At 36.4% G+C, this 18297-nt stretch overlaps 1 protein-coding gene across 1 annotated transcript in view; it reads left to right on the top strand.

The window, feature by feature from the left end:
* LOC117171065 (epoxide hydrolase 4-like) overlaps positions 1 to 18297 on the top strand; it is a 134840-nt gene that overhangs the window by 98521 nt on the left and 18022 nt on the right. The window contains exons 3-4 of the mRNA XM_033358114.1: positions 4569 to 4844; positions 4936 to 5093. Of these exons, the coding sequence (XP_033214005.1) occupies positions 4569 to 4844; positions 4936 to 5093 (434 nt within the window). The remainder of the gene's footprint in view (positions 1 to 4568; positions 4845 to 4935; positions 5094 to 18297) is intronic.

Below are 18297 nucleotides of genomic sequence, written 5' to 3' on the forward strand. Positions count from 1 at the left end.
GCTAGTAGACACATGGGAAAGAAATCGATTAAGATGGTTCGGACATGTTGAGAGAATGCCAAATGAACGACTAACGAAACAAGTGTACCAAGGTAAAGTAAAGGGCAACGTGCCCAGAGGTAGACCGCGGAAAGAATGTTTAGAATGTGTTTAGAATGTTTAGAATGTTTAGAAGTCACAGCAACACGAGAGCCTGTATGAAAAAATGCATGGACATAAAAGAAGCTAGAGAAGTATGCCAGGACAGGAAAGTATGGCGGCAAATAGTTAATAAAAAGAGTGTCAGTAAAGTGAATGACGCCTGAAACAAAGACCTTGGCTATTAATGGACCCAAGTGGGGAACCTTACATAACGACTTCGTGAGGTTCTTCGCTTGGGGTGATTGCTACAGAGATTGATCAGCAACCTGGGTCGGACCAGTGTTGCGGAACGAACGTGTTATTTACTTAAATAGCATGAGAATTCTGGATCAATCTGAACAATCTCTATCCCTTCCACACACTACTCCTTTCCCCTGCCGAGTGAGTCACGCCTACCCCGAAAGGGAAATGGCCTAATGGTGTAATAAAATTTATTTTCTCGAAAATTTGCCCCTCCACTTAAAATTAGCACTATTAGTATAGTGGAATATTTAATAACGTTGGTTTAATAATTTTTAATTGCTTAAACAAAATTAATAATTTGTTTAGGTAATTTTTATTTGAAAATGCGTTTTTCCCTAAAAATGATCACTCTTGGTTTAGTGGAATATTTATTAACATTAGTTCATTCATCGTCAGTTATTTAAACAAATGAAATTTGTTTGAATAATTTCGTTTTGAACTTTTTTTAAATAAATATTATTACTGTGGACCTAGTGGAATATTTATCAGTAATAATTAATTACTGTATAATAATTAAATTATTAATAATTAATTTATCAGTTATATTTAGGTAATAATTTTTATTAAAATTTTTTTAAAAATAAAGTTAATCAAACAATGTGGATTACTATTCCACTGGAGGAATATTAATAATATTTATGGAAAAAATATATAAACAAATTCCATTTGTCTAAACAATTGAAAATTATTCAGCTAATGTTAATAAATATTCCACTAGACAAATAGTAATAATTTTTATGGAAAAAAAGAATTTTAGAAAAAAATTGTTTAAACAAATTCTATTTGCTTAAATAATAAAGAATGGATGAACGAACGTTAACAAAATATTCCACTAGACTAATAGCAATAATTTTTTAGGGGGGTAGTCGAATTTTCGAAAAAAATTATTTAAGCAAATTACATTTGTTTAAATAATTTAAAAATAATTAACCAATGATAATAAATATTCCACTAGACCAATAATAATCATTTTTAGTAAGAAAATAAGGGAATACATTGTTCGAAATGTCGTTTTCATGAAGAATTGACATTTTTTGTTTCAAGGGTAGTTTTCAGGTACTCGTGGGGGTGTGTTAGGGGTACCAAACCCATATGTCTGATAGATGAAATTCTTTGCTTGATAATTCTCTACAGGCTCTCATACTTTCCCGTCACATTTCTTTAACCCCAAAAAAATTATTCTAAAAACTCAAAAAAGTGATTTTTTCCCATGCATTTTACATGAGAAACTTCAACTCAAAACCGGCAGCTGTTAAAATAAAAAAATTAAAAATTACGGAATTTATTTTTTAGGATTTGGAATAACCTGGGGGGGGGGGGGTATCGTTGCTTTCCAGCATGCAAAAAAATGTTGCCGTGCATTTTTGGACCACCCTAATGTATACACTATATTTTCATTAATTTTCAATTACTCTATATGATTCAAGTTTTCATAAATACCAATTAGTAAATAACTATAATTCATTTATTTCTCCAACTTTAGTCTCTGTGATTTTCTATTACCTTATCAATGGAAAGTTTTGCTAAGTACTTTTGTTTTTATACTTGAGTGGTTGTATATTTTTAAAATATTTTTTCTCTCTCAGTGGCATCGAATTAGCAGTACATCGGCTTTCAGATTTTCGGGAAATTTTTAATAAGTAATACTTTCTATGCTTTGAATCTAAAAAATGAAAAATAACAACAATTAGAAAAGTTCCAGAATATATAAAAACTCTTCAAAATAAAAAATAATTTGAAATCGTCGATCGAACGATCTGCTTTCAAATCTCGCGCCATACGAAATTACCAATTATTTTTTATTTATTTATTACTTTAAGCATCAGCTAACTTCACTTTGTTAAAAGCTGAGGGGAAAATAATGAATCAAATGCATGGAAAACAAATTTATTTCTGTAACATTTTTGTAATTAATAATCATTATTATCATTTTATTATTTCATTAAATAGTAATAAAAATATAAAAAATATTTTTCAAATACATTTATATAGACAAAATTATCTTTTTCGAAGATATTAGCAAAATGGGGCAAAAATGAACTGAATCCCATTCATTTGGTCCCTTGTTATACCCTCAGCAATCAACGAAGTGAAGTTAGCTGTTGATTGAAGTGAAAATACCTAATCAAAGTTCAAACAGATGGGACCCGCTTTAATCGCATGCTTTAATCTACAACTACATTAACAAACAATAGAATCCGCCAAACCCTGAATTATCAGCAATTACGTGGCAAAGGAGTTATAAATGTAAATTTTCGTACACTTAAAATCATGAGAAAACAACCAAAATTCCACCCCTCAACATAAATGGCAAAGTGAAAGAAGCAAGATTTAGTACCCCAAAAATCTAAGGTTAAATATAAGCTGGACTTCGAGAAATTTGACAGATGGAGAAATCAAAACAGAAGAATGTTTGGTTGCTGATTATCATCATTATCGAAAAAAATTTACTTCATAGGACATTCTCGTATCATTTCTGTAAAGGGCTTTTGGACGCTCACTTTTCAGGGGACTCCATAGGTTCATAGCATATCATGGTTTTGAATAAAATACCTTACGTCACTCGCAGGGTTACACACGCCTTTACGTGGGGAATTCAATGTTCACAGAACGACGAGAAAAACCAATGGCATTGAACCATTGTTTTTTACGCCGTCGCAAAACCATGGCTTACGACTATGGTTTTACTAATTGTCTTGCGAACATTGAACTCCCTACGGTAAAGAATGCCTAACCCTACTTGTGATGTCATATACTATTTTTAATTTTCAACACTTTTAAAATAATTTATAATTTTATAAATTTAATAAATTTATCTACAATTAATAAAGAATATCTAAACGGAGCAATTGGAATTAAAGTTTAACTATTGGAGCTTTCAATTTGGCAGTTGCTCTAAGTGGTCCCGTTTTCGCTTCATTTTCACTATCTATCGCTAAGCTGGTTTATCTTATAACATATTTGTTTCTCCTAAATCTATAGCAATATTCTGAAAGGTCGTATATGGTAAAGTAACTAAGAAAAATTGATATATATGGAAAGTAATGGGAACAGAAAATCAATCAAGCACAATACACAACTGTCAAGTAATAAATGATAGCAGGAAATGTTGAATTTCGAACTGGCAATTAAATACTCTTGTTTTTGAAGTTATATACTTCAATAGAAGATGAAGATATGTAATAAACTTACCTTCAGAGTTTTATTCAACACAGGAAGAACCCACTTTTTCAAAGTTTCATGCGGAAATTGATTCATAACAACAAAATGAAAATGAAAACAAAAATGAAAGGTGCTCCCAACTCAGAAGGAAAAGCAAATATAAAAATATGAGATTTCGGACCTGTTTTGGTTGAATCGGTGGAAAATGCAGCGGCAACAGCAATATTGTTGTAACTTGTACAGAAGTCCTGCTTTCATGGTTATCTGAGAGTATTCTAAAGCACACCTCTCCTGCAGAATATCTTACATATATGTTCAATATATTTTACTGAACGAAATTGGAATACCCTCAAATAAAAAATATGAAGATTGATTTTAATAATTTGCGTTTCTCGCATAAATACCTTTCACATTTTTTAAGTTTTTCATTCAAAATAATAAGTTGCCAAAGAAATTGACACAGCAAGTGTAAAGTGCATTTTAATATTGTTGGTACCTACAGGAAGTAGTTCAATAATTGTTTAAACGAGTAAAAAGTATCTTGTACCTTTCTTGACTAGTAATTTTTAATTTATTCACATGAATTATTTATCACACTAGATACTTACAGAAACAAAGGATATTTCTCTAATACTTAAGGATTGGTAAAAGTAAGCTTAAATTTCAATTTAGTTGTATCAACTGGCGTACTTTTAAAGCAAAGAAATGGTTATCACTGCATAATATAAAGTTAACGTGATGATAAATTTCGTTCACTTCTGAGAATAACTCGTTCACGCTAAATGCAATAAGTTTACAAATGAGGTTTAGTCTTGACAGGATTATTTTTCTGATTGTGGGAATGCCTTGCTAAGTAGCAATTTTTCTTATGTTTCACAACCATATCTCTAAATTCATTAAAACTATATTGTCTTCTTCTATATTGTTTCCAAAATAAAATATTTTATAATCAGAAAATTATTCGACTTTATTAACAATCATCATTAGACTTTAATCTTAAACCTATGAACTTTTTGTTACAGAGTAGTAGCTCTAGATTTAAAAGGATTTGGTGACAGCGATAAGCCACCTAGAAGAAGTGCATACAAAATTGAAATTTTAGTGAATGAGCTGAAACAATTCATTGTAGCCCTTGGAGTAAAAACTTGTAGCATAATTGGTCACGACCTTGGAGGCCTTTTAGGGTGGTACATAGTGGCTTTACATGGAGACATGGTGTACAAATTTATAGCTATAGCAAGTCCACATCCGAATATTTATTGGAACGGGATGTCTGGCGAGACTGCTTTTGGTGACAAGTTAGTTCAGTTTGAAATCAAATATCTGTTCCTTTAATTAGATTTTTAACTTAAATTATAATCATGTACGTATAACGTATTTTTATTTTAGGTGGACACATTTCAGCAGATTGCCCTTCCTGCCAGAGATCGATGCTTTAAAAGAAGACCTGTCAATAATCAACGAGACGTTCAAACACCTTCAAATCAACGAAACTAGTAAAGCAAAAAACTACGTTGAAGCATACAAATATGCTTTCAGTAGAAAAGGTAAGTCAAGAAATATTGTGACTGAATGTAAAAAATACTTTTTTTGCTTGGTTTTTATTATGCCCTACTGAAAGTCTTACAATGACAGAGCATTAAAGAACATTTAAACTAGGTGACAGTGTACAGCGTCGCCTAGTGGACGATCTTAAAAATATCGATTAAATGAATAGAATTTGACTTTTCCCATTAGCTTGATTCAGACTTAGAAATATATGTCAAAGGCATTAGATAGGTCGCAGTATGTTTCGTTTTAGTGTCTGTTTTTTAGGAATTTAGAAGAATTCCAATCTATATTCCGAACGCCTGGCGTGTTTTAGGAAATTAAAACAATGCAAACCATGGAGCATTGAAATTTACATTAAGTTGCTTCAGCTTAGAGGATAAAAAGAAAATTATTTTTAAAGTTATAGCATTTTCAAAATTAAACAAAAAACGAAAATGTCGATCTTAAGTCAAACTAAGCACGTTATGAAAAAGTCGGAAAAAGAAAAATGTTGCTTTTTGAAAGACCTACCTGACCGCATTCTCATTGCACACTGCACGCGCGGTTGGCAAACTCAAGGCCTTTTATCAGAATGGCGATCGCGTCCGAATTTTGAGGCCGCACGGTTCAATATTTTTGTGAACAGGCATTGTTACGAGATTTCAGCCAGTTAGAAAAACTGGCATTATAAAATCCTTGATTAATTCAATTTAAATTAACAGAATGAATTTATTTATATAATCACAAGATATTGAAAAAAAAGATTCATGAAAAACGGTTAATATTTACAGTAATAACGTGAATCTTTATATTCTGTACATACACATCGAAGTTTTCTAACAAATTCAGACTAAAGACGATATTTTTTAGCCTTTCAACAAATGCATAATCCTTAATCCATAAATAGAGTGTTGCCATGTATTTTTTGCATAGGTATGACTTTTATTAATAATTTATAGTTTATTATTATAAATTTAGTTATTTTCTGCAGAATATTTGGTACTTTGTAAAAAATGAATATACGGTGTTGAATCTGTAGGCCGCACGGTTGAATATTTTTTACTCATTTCTTGCTTACGTCATCTACAGACTCATATCCTGAAGCCCGCAGAGCCAATTTTTTAACAAAATCATTTCATTGTAGATTATAATCCAGATTATACCCGCCGAGAATGCATATACAGCTATCACTGCGCGTTACTACTCCTGTTCTTTCCTTTTTGATTATAAAACCAAACATAAACATTTTATCGAAAAAATGACTCTGCTTGCTTCAAGATATGGTTATTTACATGAGGTATGAAAAAAATTAGACAACGATATTCAACCGCGAGGCTCATAATTCTGACGCGCAGCCCAATTAACAAAAAGTGAAATCAATTTGCAAATTATTTTATTTAAATAATTACGTGGATGCAATCCGAACAAATCCTAGTACTTTTCCAATTATTTCGAATTTTTAAGCATCAAAACTCATTTTGACAAAGCCGATCAGTGTTTGATTTCTTAATAGGGCTTTCATTATGTATACACACAGAACGCCCATAGTCGGCATCATAAATTAATTGACAGATTATTTTAATCGTAACAGTCAGTGGATGCAATCCCAGCCAAATCCTGAATACATCCTCATTATTCCGAAATTTCAACTGTCAAAACTTATGTAGATAAAGCCGATCAGTGCTTGGTTTTCTACTTAATTGGGCTTAAATTGGGCTCACCCGTAGAACGCCCAAAGTAAGCACTATTGGAGCAAACGAGTCTGGTCGCACAAAATGTAACTCCAGTTATATCGATAGAGGGCAGTAGAAAGATAAAATAAATAGATTGAGATACCGCTGATAAAAAACGCCTTACGAATAATGAATTAGGCACACGGGTTGAAAAATAATGAGCGATCCGAGCAGAATCTAGCAGTCATATTTCATTCATATAAATGTAAATAATTCTTAACCTATGAAATTACATACGAGAAATACTCGGAGAGTAAAAAGAGAATGAAAGAGTGTGTAAGCAAATGGGGAAAAGGGGAAATGTAGAAGGAGTATAACAGGAGGAAAAAAGAACATGAAAAGATGCTGGAAAGAAAAAGATAAAGGAAAAAAGAAGAATATAAAGCAGAAGTAGAAAAGGCGACCAAAGAAGGTAGGGTGTGGGATGTAATAAATAGGGATAGAGGGGAAAGAAAGGGCGTTAACGAAGAAAAAGAAATGGAGGAATGGACGGATTATTTTAAGTGTCTATTAGGGGGAGAGAAAAATAAGATCAAAGGGGAAAAGTGTAGGTTAGTCCAAGGAGAAATGGAGGAAGGGAACGAGATAACAAGAGAAGAAGTGTATGAGGAAATAAATAGGCTAAAAAGAAACAGGACGGCAGGAGAAGATGGGATGGAGGACGAAGCGATGAAGTATGGAGGAGAAGGGATTAGAGATGAGATGTAGAAGATCTGCAACAAGGTCTGAAAAGGGCAAGGTTGGCCGAAAGAGTGGACGTCGGGGCTGGTGGTACCGCTTGCCAAGAAAGCGGAAGGAAAGAAGGTAGATGAATACAGAGGGATCACTCTCATGTCAGTCGGCTCATGTCAGATAGAACAAAAAGAAAGTATCCCACATAATCAGACTGGATTTAGAAAAGGGATGGGAACTATAGACAATATCAACGTTTTTAACAACTTTGTTAACCGAAATTTGGGGAGAAAGAAAGGGAAACTAGTCGCTTTTTTCGTAGATTTCAAAGCAGTGTTTGACTCAGTGAACAGTCCGTTACTATTTAATATCCTGCTGGCAGACTTAGAGGAAAAGCTAAAGGAGAAAGGGAAAGCAGGAACGGTTCTTGGTAATAGAAAAATATATACTCTCTAGCATACGCGCACGATGTAGTTCTGTGAGCAGTTGGTGAGAAAGGGATCAACCTAATGATGTGAGTCTTCGAAGAATACGTGGGAGCAAAATATCTGACGGTGAACGTAGATAAGAAAAAGGTGATGAGCTTCAGAAATAGAAAAGGCAAAATAAATTACGTTTGGAAGATGAATGGACCAAAAGTGGAAATTGTGGAGAAGTTCTATTACCTAGGTTTTTAGTTTGAGTCAGAAGGGGGAAACGAGCTGCAGGTGAGAAAAAGAATTGCATGTGCAAGCGACATTAGCATACTCCCGATTCTAGAAATAAGGCAAGATAAAATAACAAAACGCTTCAATTTCATCAAGGCTTTCCGTGCCTACGTTCCAATCAGGGATATGTGGAAGGAAAATGGTAACTCGCTCCTTCAACGGGAAACCTTACATACAGATGGCACAGAGGGAAAGGGAGGGTCAGGAGCTGGAATATATGACGGTGCGAGAATGAGGGAGATGGGAGTTCTTCGTGGGAGTGTTGCTACAATTTTTCAGACAAGGGTGCTGGCCGTCCTTCGCTATGCTGAAACATTATTAGAAGAAAACGCTGCTGGCAGACAGATTACGATCCGCTCGGACAGCCAATTCACACTAAATGCGGTTGGGAAAGCAGACATAACATCAGAACGGGCTTGGGCATGCAAAATTACATTAAACCATTTTGCAGGAAAAAAAGAAGCTCTCATATGCGTTCCTGGTTGCACAGGGATAAAGGTCAACTAAAAAGCGGAACAGCTGCAAAAATGTGATGCGGCAAGTGAAAACATAGGACCGGAACCGATACGTGGATCCACTGCCTCCAGAATCACAAATTATGCTTATTTATCCTTATAATAATGACTAGTAAAAGTAAACGGAATTACGATTACAAACTTCAATCTGATAGAAAATTATTGGTTACAAAAAACCCAAAATCTTCGTATTCAAATCAAAACAGTTTATGTATTTGTCAATTCAAATTGTCTAAAACAGAAACAACAGTTGCATAATGGGGATTTGCTACAATATTAAGTCAAATGTCAAAGAATATCACCTGGTTTTACGAAAAAATCCAAATCTTTGTAGAAAAAACTAAATAAGTTATTTATTTGTCAATTAAAATTGTTTAATAATAAAAAAGACTAGAATAGCGGAGATTTTGCACAACATTAGGACGAAGTCAAAATCATATTAGTTTATTTTAGGACAAAAACGAAATCTTTGAAATGAAAATTGACAAAGTTATGCATTTGTTCATTTAAATTGTTTAAATAATTAAAAATTGTTAGTCTTTTTTTTGGATTGAAGTCTTTTTGTTTAGTATCTAATAAACTAAATTTTATACACATTTTCTGTACATTTCCAAACATTTCTAGTATCAGATAGAAGACTGATTTATCCAGAGATACCTTTCTCTTCACTCTGAGGGGTTACAAAGCATACCTATAACCGGATACACCCATGCAAATGGTCACAGATATAAGGTTGGTAAAAACTCCACCTATTTTAAACATCTTGTGGAGGCGGAAAAGCATCCCTGTGACTAGACTTCAAATAATGTAGGTCAGATACTTCTCCCTTTCCAAAGTCTTGGGATGAGGGAGTAGGGGGGTGCCATGTATGTGATTGAGGCTCTCTTCTTGAAACTATGAACTTTGACATCCCATGCGACTTTCCATGCGAGATCGAAAATCCTATTCCTCACTCCATGTTACATAAGCGATTAAATTTTGCATGCGACAATTTTCGTACGAAATATTCGACTAAGTAGTGACCACTCGAGAACCAATGCCGTATACCAGTGGCAAGTGTTTTCTTTAAAATTGAAGTTAAATGTGACATAAAGGTCATGAAACAAATATAGAGTGCGGCAAAGCAGACAGTGCAGTTTTGAAGGACCGGTATATTCCCTGTGGTATGGGTCGGAACCTCGGAGAGGTGTCATCGTGTTAGGTGGGTCGTGCCGTTATTGGTGAAGTGCTGATGCCCCCTGACTTATAAAACCGCACAAATCGTTCTCAAGAAATGTTGAACCGGATCCATGCAAATTCAAATTTTTAGTAGTGACGAGGTGCACTTCCATCTCTCTGAAGCGACAATCAAACCAAATTTTTGGTACTAGGCTGAAAATAACTCTCCAAAAGTGACCGTGTGGTATGTGGTTTCTAAATTTGGGGTGACAAACCACTTGTTTGATACACTGTTCTGCATTTATCTAGCTCGAAATCCAGGTGGATATCATTGGAAAACTGCTTTGTGACATCGATCACTTGTTGCAGTTTCTGTTCTGGGCTAGCGTATAGCTTCAGGTCATCCATGTATAGAAGATGGATTACTTGATGACCATCCTCATTATCATGTATTCTGAACCGATAAGAAATGTTATTTAGTGTTTCGCTCGAAGGGTTCAACGTTAAATAGAACCATAGTGCACTGAAGGAGGCTCGTTGTAATATACCCGGCATAATGCGTATTGATATAGTTATCCTTGGTTTTTCATGAACAAAATGCTTGATTCTTATACCCCAAAGCATAATCGCACGACTTAAAAAGTCAATGATGCGTGGGCAGATATGTAAAGTTTGAAGAGACATGGCAACAATATCTATAGTGACTAGATCTTTACTTCCTCGCGAGCTTTTACAACATCCTTTTTGTTCTTCTGTGAGGATGTCATTCTCGTTGAAGTGAGAATATATCTTATTTGTTATCATTGCTGTAAGACATTTATAAATTGTTGGGAGATAGGCTATCAGTCGCAATTCAGATGGACTTTGAGGCATCAAATCTGGTTGTTCGATTATCTTCTGAAATCACCTTGCCAAGGCAAGATGCACACTCGTCAGCTACTTGTACCAAAAGTTGTGCACCATGTCTGAACCTAGAGCTATCCAGTTACTTGCCGCTTTTAAATCCATTGAAACATCCAAAGCTGTAATGTTTGTCTGATGCATTTCTGGGCTATTGCTTGCCCTTGCTTCCTCCAGTTTGAAGCACGCAGTGTTTAAATTGCATCTGTTCATTTTTCCCCAAACGCCCGACCAGTAGTTACTCTTATCTTCCAATTGAGGGACTTCGTTGCCTTGGTGGTTATTTGGCTTTACCCTCAGTTCACGATAGAACCTTCTTTCATCTGTCTGAAAGTTTTGGTTTTGTTGCCTTCGTGCATTACTTTTCTTGTACCGACGCAGTCTGGCAGTAAGAACATCAAGTCTCTGTCGTTGAGAGTCTAAAATTTCATCCAATATTGCTGGTATTACTGTCTCGATGTGCCGAGGGTGGATGATTTGAGTAACATGGTTCATCAGCTTCCTGGTTCTCTTTCCTTTTTTATATTGAGTTAATCGACCCAATTTGCACCTTAGTTTGCTGACATCCATATCCAACCTGATCTTCGATGGTGGATCTCGATCCCTTGCTAGAACAAAAACTGCATTTGCAGGCCTAGTTTCTCGGCCCAACGTTCTAACGGTTGCTACAGCTGCACACTATACAAGAGTTTGCACCTCTAACGCATTTTGTGCTACGTTAAAATACGTAGGTAAAACCTTACTATCGAGATGTGCTATTAGTGTACGCAGATGATTTGTGATGCTCATTTTGGGCAGAGAATGCCTCAGTGTTGGTTCCACATATCTGAACTCTAGTAAAGCATGACCAAAATTCCTTTCCAGGTGATGTAGTTCTTCTGAGATTTCCCTATCTACATCATCTGGTATTTAAGTAAGATCATCTGGTATTTAAGTAAGAAGAGTCTATGATGTTCTCTCCTCACACTTTCCCCACATTTCTCTGCCAAAAAATAAAGGCGCATAACATCTCTGTTCATATGGTATGTCCATTTTCGTCGCTTTTTTGGTTGCTGAACCTCTGCTTCTGCCTCTGGTTGTATAAGGTCATCCACCTCTGGAGGATGTGGTGGTGTTGGATCATCAATAGGTTTAGGAAGAACATCAATTGCTCCTGCTTGACCTTTTGTCGCGGCTTTCTCTAACTGATGTTTATTGCCGTCGTTTTTCCAGGCCAAATCAACCTGTTGTTTAATCTCCATTGCTCGGTCTTCTGTAACATGTAGATTAGTCCTGATGTCTTTCACCTTAGCGATAAAATCTCTTAGTGCGAACTTTTGTATATTAGGATACTTTGCAGCAAATTTTGTTCTTAAATTGTATCCTTTTTCCTTGTTTGTTTCAAACTTCGCACTTTCATAATAGAGACGCACCAATTCCTCTTTCATTTTGGTATCCCAATTGATGCTCTCCCACGGTATTTCTGTCGAGGTGGTTGGCTGCAAACAGCTGGTGCTAGCCAAAGCATCCTCGGCAGGCACAGTTGATGTTCCACTGCTTAGCGTTTGTCGCAGATGTTCTTGCTGGTCAGCTGTTGGATTAGTGAGATCTGCCTGACCATCTCGAAGCTCACCATCGCCACCGTCCCGCATGCTGTGGCCCCCAGCGGTGGCTCCAGGGGCGCCCCGACGATCCTCGGGAAGCGACAAGCATTTCGAAATCTTTAATATATTCTCCATTTTTCATTGATGGGTTTTGGTGTTCTACTTAGTTCCTCTTCTCTTCGTTATCAGCCTATTTGGCATGGGAAACCCTGTCAGTAGCAATGCTACCTCCAACATTGCCGTCAAAGGCATGAGAGGGGAGCTCAAGCCCTACCGTAACATCAACGCGGAACACCTTCGGTAGGGTTATTATTGTTATTATTATTATTATTATTATTATAAAACATTTCTGTGGCGAAATATTGTCACAGGCTTATACTGCCCAATATGTCAAAGGCATTTTTGGTTAGAGTTGGATTTTTATTTGAACATTTTGCACGGGGCTGTCCCGGTATAAATCATCAGTCACGGAGAATTTTTATAATGCAATCAAGTGATCTGATGAGAGCAGTCTGCCCAGACATATTGGACAAAGCCTGGTTTTTACCCCATCATTGACGTCCAAGTTTCTAACCAACTGAGCCACCGAGGCTCTTATTATTATTATTATTATTATTATTATTATTATTACTATTATTCTTATTATTATGTCTTTTATTAAACTTTTACTCTGGTAAACCCGGTTATACAACATAGACACGGACTAAGTCAAGTGACTGATGAGATTAGAATTTTATAAGATAATTCACATAATTTAATACGATGGTTGAAACCTCCTGCGATGATGTTATAGGTATACAATTACGAGCGGCCACAAGCGTTGGAGGTGACAACAGTCACCATATTATTATTATTGTGTGTTTTTATTAAACTTTTACTCGGGTAAACCCGGTGATACATTATAGCCACGGACTAAGTCAAGTGACTGATTAGATTAGAATGCTATAAGTTAATTCAAATAATTTAATATGATGGTTGAAACCTCCTGCGATGATGTTGTAGGTATACAATTACGAGCGGCCACGAGCTTTGGAGGTAACAACAGTCATCTCTGGATGCTTCCTTAGAGCTACCATCAAAAAAACATTTCTGTGTTGAAATGTTGATCAATCTCTATAGCCATCACTCAAAGTGAAGAACCTCACAAAATCATCTTGTGAAGCTCCCTGCTTTGCCAGATTAGTATCCAATGACTTTTGTTTAAGACGTCACTCACCCCACTAACACTCATTTTATAAACAATTTATCGCCACAATTTTCTGTCCTGGCATACTTCTGTAGCTTCCTTCACGTCCATGAATTTTATTATGCATATATCTAACCATTTCTTTCGCTATCCACCTCTGGGCAAACTGTAATTTACGTTACGTTGATAAACTTGTTTCGTTATTCGTGCATTTTTGACTCTCTCAACATATTCAAAATATCTCAACGAATTTCTTTCACATACGTTAACTAGTGTCTCCCCTACAGTCACATTGTTTGAGGATTATCTAATTGCTCACTTTGTACATCAGTGTTTTGCCGCATAGTATATGTAGGAATTTCATGTTAATCGCGTTGCTTTTACTTTTATCATTTCTTTGGTAGGGGGGTGGCAATATGGCGCCGGTGTGAGCAACACGCGTCTCTCGTGCTGCGTATGAATTTCTTGATTTGACTTAGAGTTTCAAGTGCTAAATTTTTTCTTTGGCTATTATCGCGCTCGCTTTGTGCTGTGACACCTTTTGGGATGAATTTCTGTTCGAGTTTTTGTGATTTTCAGTCAGAATTCTAAACGATTTCACGTCTCTGAGGAACTTGTGGTCTTCAACAGATCGCTCTTATCTCCAACATTGAAAGTAGCTAATATTTACAAAAATGAGTGGCGATTCAAATGTGCTGAAACTTTTAAACTCCATCAAAGCCGACACAGAGGAAACCAAAACGGACGTCAAACTTCTTAAAATTGACACAGCTCAATTGAAGTCCGATTTTGATGCTCTAAAGATCGAATTTGGCACATCAGGAATTAGAGGAAAAGTGCGGTTCACTCAAGCGACAGGTTGAGCGGCAAGCTTCAAATTTCTTCAAATTTCTTCAGCGGCAAGCTCGCTCATGCAATGTTTTGATACACAACCTATCGGACGATGAGGAATCTAACAGGGATCTCTTCTCATTCGTTCTTAATATTCTCACTAGCGCTGGTCTCTCACTGAATGAGTCGAACATTGATACCATTTATCGTCTGGGGAAAACGCAAGGCAATAGGTCCGTCCTGGTGCGTTTCAGTTCTAACAGGTGAAAGCAGGAGGTTCTCAACAAACGCGAAGCTTTCAGATAGTCAAACCTTTCTGCCACTCTTGACAGATTCCTAGAGGAAAAGCAAGAGCGAAAAGCCCTATACCACACTGCCACCAAGCTAAAAAATGCGGGTATTAACGTGTTTGTTAAGGGTAGCAGTATTATGCTAGAGGACCGTCAGCTCTCTTCCCTGGAGGTCGATTCTCTCTTAAATGAAAAGGAAAATAAACAAATTCTGACCGAAACACGCTCCTCGTCAGGAAGCTAATCCAAAACACAGCAAAAGCGCATCACGGATGGATCGAATAGTTCCCTGGACTCCTTTATAGGTAAAACTGCTATAGGCAAAACTGCAGCAGAGAAAGAAGTCGCTAATCAGGATGTCATATCATCTTCTAAGAGCAGCAATTTTCGCATCTTTTTCTGGAATACTCACGGCCTTTCGAATTTTTCTGATATCGCAAAATTACTTACTCAGCTCGGACATCATCTGCCTGTGCGAGACATGGGTAACTTTAAAGAATTTAGAGTCCCCTATTTGGATCCCTAATCACACCGCTATTGTAAGTAATGCACAACATTCTGCTAGAGTCGGCCGCCCTAGTGGGGGTTTAGCAATTTTGATAAACAAAGCTGTATTTAACTTTGAAATTTTATTAATTTCTCCTGCATGTATTTTTTTAAAAATGTTGGCAGAGGGCATTTCAATTTATTGTGAGTAATGTTTATTTTAAACCATCTATGGATGCGAAGCTGTTCGAGCAGAATTTTGAGAAGGACCTTTCCGGGGTTATATCGGGATATCCAGATTTACCAATGTTTTTAGGAGGCGATTTTAATGCTCGTATCGGTAACCTAAATAACCTGGAAGGGTTATTCCTCCCCGAAAATTCTGCAGCAATGTATAAGCGAAGATCATTGGACTCTGAAGTCAACGCAAGGGGGGAGGTTCTTGTTAAAATTCTGGAGAGTGGTGAGCTAATGATATTAAATGGGAGATTCCCTAAAGATTTTCCAGGAAATTATACTTTCCTTGGATTTCAGGGTATGAGTGTTAACGATCTTGTTGCGTGTAATATTGGCGCAATAGACCTGATTTCTAAGTTTAAAGTACTTCAGTTGCCTACGTCATCCGACCACCTTCCGGTTCGCGTTGATATTTCGTATTTCATACAGATGGTCACAAATGTAAATGGAGACTCATTTTTATTGTACGATAAAATAATTTGGAATGAAAACCGCAAATGTTACTATATACATGAAATGTCTATTTCTGAGAACTCTGCGTACTCCAATGGCGAGATAAATACTCTAAATAATAATTTAATTCTCACAATCTCATCTGTTGCCGATAAGTTAAATTTACTCGCTAAGTCTAAATGGCCTACTCCAGGAAAGAAATCTTGGGATGTGAAAGAATGTAGAGTCATGCGCCGTAGGCTTAGACAATCTTTAAATGTCTTTAAAATGAAGGGTTTTGCCGATGCGGAGGGGGCAAAATATCTAGAAACCAAAAGATCTTTTCTGTAGATACGTAGGTCCAAGAAGAGGCAATACGAATATGCACTGCTGAATTCGCTAGCGGCTTGTAATAATTCTAAGGATTTTTGGGCAGCGGTCAATAGATTCGAATTGCGGTCCCCTTCGACTAACAATGTAAGCACGCATGCATGGCAAGACCTTCTTTTTTTCTCTTTATCCGATTGAGGCTCCCATTTGCATACAGTGGATTGTAAACAAACACCCATTATTGGACTGTGATATCTCGATTGATGAAATTAAAGCCTCTTTATTGAAATGTAAATGCAATAAAGGGCTGGGCGAGGATGGGATACCCAACGAATTTTTCAAAAACCTTCCAGTAAATTGGGAAGAATACTTAGGGCGCCTCTTCAACGTGATCTGGGCTGAGGAAAGAGTCCCAGCTAGCTGGTCCAAAATACATGCATTTATGTTGGATAAAAAGGGTGATAAATCTGACCCTCATAATTACCGGGGAATTGCCCTTATAAATATTATTACTAAAGTCCACTAAACTTATACGAATAAATAAAAAATCTCTATGATAACGCTAATATGTCTATTCGTACTTACGAGGGCCTGACTTCGTTCGTAAAGGTAACTTGTGGGGTGCTTCAAGGTGAGATCCTTAGTCCTCTCCTTTTTGCACTTTTCATATATGATCTAGAAGAGTACTTACGAAATCATGGTATGCATGGAATTTCAATAGATCACTTATGTGACGTTATCCTACTTGCTTATGCTGATGACATAGTCATATTCGCTCACTCTCAGGCTGACTTACAAGCAAAAATTAACCTTATTGCCCAATCCTGTATGAACAATTTTTTAACGGTCAACGAAGCAAAATCAAAAGTTATGGTATGCCACAAAAGTTGGCCATGTGAATACAAATTCTTCTACGCACAGACTGAGCTGGAGGTAGTGAGCGAATTTGTCTATCTCGGTGTCAACACATCAGACTCGGGTCTTTTTTATAAAGAGTTCATAAAAAGAATGTCTGCTGCGAATATTGCTATGGGTGCTGTTTCAAGAATTTTATTCGCATCTAAATCTAATGCCTGGAAAACTAAGACTACCATTTTTCGTAGCCTCACACTTAGTGTACTTTTTTACGCAATAGAAGTCTGGGGATTAAGGTACTTTGATGCAGTCGAGAAATTACAGTACTCTTTCTTTTAAAAAAATACTAGGCTTGCCAACCTACACGCCGAATTTTGCCCTCCACTTAGAGACAGGTAGATTACAGTTAGCTTATGATATATTTAAGTCAGCGCTGACATGGTTGTCGAGGTTGTTAGGTATGACTGATGATAGGTATCCTAAAAGATGTTTTCTTAAATTGAAGGCAATGTCCTTAAAACCTGATTGCAACCCGAAGTACAACTGGATTCTCCAGCTCAAAAATATGTTCACTCTATGTAACTCGGAGAAAATGTGGCTAGACTTGGATTCTACGTCGCTCATTGAAAATATGGATGTTTTTCTAAATAACTTTTCTGATTATCTCTGACGTTCCGACTATGAAAGGTTTGTCCATTCAAGTAGTCTCTAAGACTTCCCACATCTTAACCTCTATCCGGACTTTCAATCATATCTTCACCTTAGATTACCTTTTTATATAACTTCTATTATTGTTCAACTTAGACTACTGGGCTCTATCAGGGGTTATATACGTTTTGGAGAATATAAATTTACTTATGACCCTGCTAGACTCTGCCCTATATGCAACCTGTCAGTATCAGAGGACCTTTATCATTTGCTGGCTGTTTGTCCTGCCTATTCTGACTCAAGAATATGAATCTTAGGTCACCAAGCAACCACGACAGTCAACAGCCAGTATTGACTGAGTCTTTTAAACTCTAATTGTCCACATGAGCTGCGCAAAGTTGCATTTTATGTCCGGCAGATTCTACAAATAAGAGCATTTATTCTGGAGACGTGACTGCCTTGACAACTTTAAACAATTTTTTCGCTTGTACAATTTTTGCAAGTTACTTCTTTTTATTCTTCTGCTTAATCTCTTTGCACATGATTACTTTATGTCTACAGTCTGTCAAGTTAAAGCGTGGGTGGCTTTACTCGCAGTCGGTAAGCTGTATCGACATGATTTTGGTGTCAAAATATTAAGAAGAGCTCCCTCTTTCAT

The sequence above is a fragment of the Belonocnema kinseyi genome, chromosome 4 (genome assembly GCF_010883055.1).
Source record: "Belonocnema kinseyi isolate 2016_QV_RU_SX_M_011 chromosome 4, B_treatae_v1, whole genome shotgun sequence".
In the NCBI taxonomy this organism is placed as follows: Eukaryota; Metazoa; Arthropoda; class Insecta; order Hymenoptera; family Cynipidae; genus Belonocnema; species Belonocnema kinseyi.